This window comes from Piliocolobus tephrosceles, chromosome 7 (genome assembly GCF_002776525.5).
Source record: "Piliocolobus tephrosceles isolate RC106 chromosome 7, ASM277652v3, whole genome shotgun sequence".
Classification (NCBI taxonomy): Eukaryota; Metazoa; Chordata; class Mammalia; order Primates; family Cercopithecidae; genus Piliocolobus; species Piliocolobus tephrosceles.
In genome coordinates this window covers 136,767,729-136,773,961 of record NC_045440.1, presented here as the reverse complement: position 1 = coordinate 136,773,961, position 6,233 = coordinate 136,767,729, and the positions used below count along the sequence as shown (strand labels likewise).

The following is a 6,233-nucleotide window of genomic DNA, read 5'->3' as shown; positions in this document are numbered from 1 at the left end:
CCCCCCACACCACTCCCCCACACACACACCACACAGGCACACACATATACACATCACACATGCACCCCCACACACACACACCACACGCACCCCACATACACACCATACACATACCCCCACACACCCTCTCTCACACACACAGTGCAGCTGTGCACATCCCACATGCATTGATACGGGAAGGAGGATGTGGGTCTTACCTATAGACCTATACATAGACCACCACAGGCCTAATGCTTGCCCAGGAAGGTATCATGCAGCATTCGTTTGCTGAATTACACGCTTCTGAGAGCTTTTCCTCAGTCACATTTTCACGTTCAGCAGCAGGGAGCTTGGTGTGATGAGACTGTTAGTCCGATTAACAAATGAGGAAAGGGAGGTCTGAGGTGGCAACAGGACTTATTGAGGCCGACAAGGCCAGTGGCGGAGCCTAATTCCAGCCCCTCTACTCTGGCTGACGTTGCCCCTGTCACCTGTCCCGCTAGCCAGGAAGCTCTGTCGGGGCAGGGACAACATGCTCCTGGTTTCTGCACAAGTACTTGGACCAGGGAGGCAGGAGCCTCCATTACCAAGAGCTGGACCAAGGTTCAAATGTCAGCTCCCCTGATTACCGGCTGTGTGACCTTTGACAAATTAACCTCTCCGAGTCTCAGTTTTCGCATCTGTGAAGGGGGATAATTGCACTTGTAACTAATGTTGTTATGGGAATTGTAGAATGTGCCTAATAAATGTTGGATGAACTGAGGTAGGTCTTATACCTGTGTTGGCCCAGTACTTGCTAAAGCACATTAAACAGAGTCCCTTTCTCTTAGCCCATGGTGGACACACTCAATAAATGCAGAAGGAAAGAATAAAGAGATGAAAACGTAAGTCATATCTGCCATATATCTTTAGCACAGATTAAATTCCCAAATACACTCGGCTGTTCCTGAGATCACTCGGGTGCCGTCCTCCTCCGCTGATCTCCTCCTGAACTGCCATCTTCCTCCTTCCACTGCAGAACCTTTCCAGAACGCTTTCATATCTCCCAGAGAAGTCCGCCTCGTAACTCTACTTCCTCAAAGTTTTCTTGGCAATTCTCATATACATTTTCTTCTATATGAACATTTACAACCATTTTTTCCATTAAGATCTCACTGGGACCCTGGTTGGACGTGTGCTCCCCTTGCATATTAATTTGGGAGGATGGCCATGTATGGAATTTGGCTGTGAAACAAGGCTGGTTTCCGAGTGGAGTCCACTTGTTTCTATCAGTCTCACAGCCCACACAGCAGCCAGGGCTTTCAGGATGCCCTGGGAACTCCAGTGCTGTGCACACCTTTGTCCCAGAAGCGTCTAAATCATGAAACAAGCATGGGGAGGCTGGTCTGGGTTCCCCAGGCAGGGGTTGCCTAGAAAAGAGGTACCCTGTGCTGGTCCCAGGAGCCTTCCCTCCATCCTGCTGCCTGGGTCCCTCCACATGCTCTGCTCCTTTGCTGGTCTCCTCTGGCTGAGTCCTTGGCTCTGTCCTTTACTCCTCCTCAGCCCCGGCTGTTCTGGGAGCTGACTGGGGCTCCAGTATACTTGGACTCATGCGTAAACCTCTCGCCTCCTCTGCCCACTCAGACTTGGGCTTCTCTCAAACTCTTACCTTTTCTCCATCCACTCCCTGCCCTCCCAGACATGGCAACCTGCAAAGCTGTACCCAAATAAAGGCGCAGCCGTACCCAGAGCCGAAATAAAGACCGACTTAGCTCCTTCTGGGCGCTCCTGCAGGACATGGTCAGCTTCCCCTAAGTAGGAATGATTAGAATTTGGCATCAAAAGATCTAAATTTGGGCCCTGGCCACTTCTTAATGAGGAGATCCTGGGCAAGTCCTTTACTTGCTCTGACTTTCCATTTCTTTCATTTGTGAAATGGAGCTGATAACTTTCTGGTGAGGTGGTTCTGAACCAACTGCAGGCCGGCACCATGCCAGGCATGAGAATTTAACCATAGATGAGACAGACTCACCCCCAGCCGTCATTACACACACGAAGGTATCGTGAGGAATTCCCATTTCCCAGCTCTCAGTTTGCTGTCGGCTCTCGGCCTCAGTTCTGGCTGAAGCAGACACAGTCTGGTTCTGGCAAGTGGCTTAACCCCAACACTCGGTTTCCTCATCTGTGAAGGGGGCTTCTTAATCCCCAAGGAAGCCATTAGTGTCAGCTGGGGATAAACACCGTCTTGCCATCACCCCTCTGTCTCTCTAGGCTGTTCTGCCAGGAGCAGGTCCTGCCCTGGACTGTGGAATCTGGGGCTCAGAAGCTGCCAGGTGCCCACCTCCTGCCCTCCTTGCGCTGCCTGCCTCTGCCTTTCCCTCACCATGCCTGGCCCTAGCGGGCTGGCTCTACATGGTCATGTGTGACTCCCCTGGCTTTTGGAGGTGCAGACCTTTGTCCCTTCCCCTTGGTGTACCCTGGGGTGCAGGTAGAAGAGAGAGAGAGACCCTGGGGTGCCCCATCACCCCCACCCTGGAACAGCCCAGGCTTCATAGGCAGGACCCAAGTGCGGACACTCTACAGACTGCAGAGGGCTGTGCAGACTGGAGGTGACAGCAGTTGGGGTGAGGCATCACCCTGCGCACTGCTCGCTCAATAAGGAGCTTTTGTTGAAAGCTGGCATTTTTCTTTCCCTTTTTTTTTTTTTTTTTTTTTTTTTTTGCTTTTTGCTTTTTCCATCTCCCATCCTCATAGTATCTCCAATGCTTGGCGTCTTGGAGTTTTCAAACTCAGAGACTCTAGAATAGTCTAGAATAGTCTCCTGACAACTTCCTCGCTTTACACTGCTCTGGGAGGGTGAGTGACCCAGCCAAGGCCACACAGCCAGGTTAGGCAAAGACAGGTCTGGAGCCCGGGCCCCTGACTCCCAGTTCTGCTGAGGGTCCCGTTCTTTCTGCACTGTTTCAGGTGGGGAGAGAGGGCAGGCTGGACCTGTGTAGTTTGTTTCCCCAAGTGTCGCACCATCCTCCTCACCCTGTCAGCTTCAGCCAACCTGAGCAGTTGACTCCTCACCCGGGGCTCTGCCCTTGCCCTGTAAGTGGCCACCTTCCTGCCCCAAACCTTCCCAGCCCTTTTCATCCTTCCCACCAACCCCCGTACAGCAGGACCCAGTGGGGAAGGAAGCTGGGTGTCCCTCTGAGCCCCTCCAGGCAGGACTCACCGTGGCCAGGACGCTGCTGGCGGCTGCTGCTGTCACTGCTGCCAGCATCCAGGGCAGGAACCACCTCATGCCTGGACGTCAGTGGCACAGGCATCGACCGAGCAGCCCAGAGGATCCGACCACCTCTCGGGGGAGCTGGGCCCAGACTGTCCGGCCCATCAGGAGCAGCAGATATGCCTCTTCCGCAGCCCTTGGGGGGTTTTATTAAAGCAAGATCTGACGTCAGGGTGAAGGACAAACCCTGCATTTTCCTCTGAAAAAACTTTTCCTGCCCCTCTTTTTTTTTTTTTTTTTTTCTTTCTTCCCTCTGTCCCCACCTCCAGCCTGAACTTGGCCAGCCTCCCCAGCTCTGACAGTTCTTAAAGGGAAAGTTACAAGGCTATGACTTCACACTAGGGCGTGAAATTCTCACAGAGGAGCTGGGGTCATCCTGCCTAGGTCTTTCACTACATAGGGAGCGGGGAGCGTGGGAGGGTGCAGGATGGCGCCAGAGACACTGTTACTCCAGGCAGGCGGGTGTGTGGGCTTTGAGGGGGCTCCCAGTGGAAAATCAACTCTCTGTCATTTCTTTAGGCTGCTCCTACTTCTGGTTTTCTTTTCTCTTTTCTTTTCTTTCTTTTTTTTTTTTTTTGAGACAGAGTCTTGCTCTATCGGCCAGGCTGGAGTGCAGTGGTGCGATCTCTGCTCACTGCAACCTCTGTCTCCCGTGCTCAAGCAATTCTCCTGCCTCAGCTTCCGGAGTAGCTGAGATTACAGGCATGTGCCACCACGCCCAGCTAATTTTTGTACTTTTAGTAGAGGCGAGGTTTCACCATGTTGGCCAGGTTGGTCTCAAACTCCTTACCTCAGGTAATCCGCCCGCCTTGGCCTCCCAAAGTACTGGGATTACGGGTGTGAGCCGCTGATCCTGACCCTACTTCTGGTTTTCATTTGCCCTCTTGCATTCCCCTCTCCCTAGCTGCAAGTGAAAGAGGACAGCTTTCAGTCCACCCATCTAGAAATGATAGGAATTCACAAATAAAATGAGCCCTGAGGCTCAGGTTACAGCATCACCTTCATGACACATGAAAGCCACAGTAATGCATTTGCTGTTTTCCTTCTCTGCTCATTGGTCAGAGGCCGTTTGGTGCTGGAGCTGTCCCCATGTGTCTCTGGATGCTGGTTATCCCTGGGGGGTTGGGATTCCTGGCCTGCACCCTTGTTGCTCTGCTGCCACTGAGTCTCTTCCTTGGGCAAGAAAGGAGATGAGATGTCTTCTGTGGGCTGTCCTAGTCCAGCCCTGTGCTCCCCATGAGGACCACTGCCACAGCCTCCTGACTGATACCCAGCCTCCCTGCCCACCCTCTGCCATCCACACATCTCAGAGCAATCCTTGAACTAGCATCATGTACAGATCACCTTCTGGATACAATTGTCCAAAGCCTGCCCATCACACAGCACAGAATCCCCAGTTCTGGCGTGGCCCCTGGGCCAGCCAGCTCCCTGCACGCTTCTTCCTTTCTGCCTCTCGTGCACCATGCCCAACCGCAATGGCCTCCTTGCAGCTGCCCTCACACCTTGGCAAGTTCTCAGCATCTCCAGGTCAGTAGGAACGCTCGACACTGCAGTTTAAATGACAGTTACTCCTTCTCTTGTCTTTTCCTGTATCTTATTAACAAAGGATGCTGAAGCATGCGTGGCTGCTTGAAGGTAGCAGCAGGCTTGTGTTCATGAAAGGGGTTTATGATCCCTATAGACATGACCCCAGAAGAAATGGTGCTGATGATTTCTCCATTTATTGACCTAGGGATGGGCCTCTGATTCAATTCTGGCCAATGAGACATAAAGGAAACCTGCTAGGGTCTTCTAGAAAAGATTCCCTTCCTCACGAAGAGAATGACCGTCTACTCATTCTTTTCTTTCCTTGTGTGCAAATGTGATGGTTGGAGCTGCAGCAGCCATTTTGGGTATATGAGGCACAAGCCTGAGAATGAAAAGTCAACAAACTGAGGATGGCAGAGCAGAAGCAAAAAAAAAGGTCTGAGTCATTGGGACTTCATGTTGTTACTGGAAACACCATTCAGACTTCTCATTACATGAAATAATTTGGCCAGGCGTGGTGGCTCACACCTGTAATCCCAGCACATTGGGAGGCTGAGACGGGCGGATCAGAGGTCAGGAGATTGAGACCATCCTGGCTAACACGGTGAAACTCCGTCTCTACTAAAAATGCAAAAAATTAGCCGAGCGTGGCGGCGGGTGCCTGTAGTCCCAGCTACTTGGGAGGCTGAGGCAGGAGAATGGCGTGAACCCGGGAGGCAGAGCTTGCAGTGAGCCAAGATTGCACCACTGCACTCCAGCCTGGGCAACTGAGTGAAACTCCGTCTCAAAAAGAAATAATAATAATAATAATTTAATATTTTATTGCTTAAACTGTAGTTAGCCTGATTTTTCATTTCTTGGAGTAAAGTTGTATACCTGTTAATACATGAGGATTATTAAAATCATATATGTAAAATTAAAGGGCAGGGTATGTGGGGACATGTAAGGACTGCCCAATAAATGTCAGTCATTTTCTTCTCATTAACTTATTGATACTCTTAAAAACAAATCCCAGGCCAGGTGTGGTGGCTCACACCTGTAATCCCAGCACTCTGGGAGGCTGAGGCGGGTGGATCACAAGGTCAGGAGATCGAGACCATCCTGGCTAACATGGTGAAACCCCATCTCTACTAAAAATACAGCAAATTAGCCAGGCATGGTGGCGGGCACCTGTAGTCCCAGCTACTTGGGAGGCTGAGGCAGGAGAACAGCCTGAACCCTGGAGGCAGAGGTTGCAGTGAGCTGAGATCACGCCACTGCACTGCAGCCTAGGCAACAGAGTGAGATTCTTTCTCAAAAACAAACAAACAAACAAAAAACACAAATCCCAGGAGACCAGCATTGTTGACAGGTGTCATTAATAAATAACCCAGGGTGTTAGGGGCCAATCTAGGTTCACTTACCTTTCGATGAACACTAAATATGAGCAGACTCTGTGCTATAAAGCATCTCATGACTACAAGGCAGACAGTGT

General features: G+C 51.1%; 1 protein-coding gene across 2 annotated transcripts in view; it reads right to left on the bottom strand.

The window, feature by feature from the left end:
• Positions 1-3,353, bottom strand: part of CCN4 (cellular communication network factor 4) — a 36,961-nt gene extending 33,608 nt beyond the window's left edge. For both annotated transcript variants that reach the window (XM_026454552.1, XM_023222909.2), the window contains exon 1: positions 3,179-3,353. In XM_026454552.1, the coding sequence (XP_026310337.1) occupies positions 3,179-3,247 (69 nt within the window). In that variant the 5' untranslated portion in view covers positions 3,248-3,353. The remainder of the gene's footprint in view (positions 1-3,178) is intronic.
• Between the last annotated feature and the right edge of the window lie 2,880 nt (positions 3,354-6,233).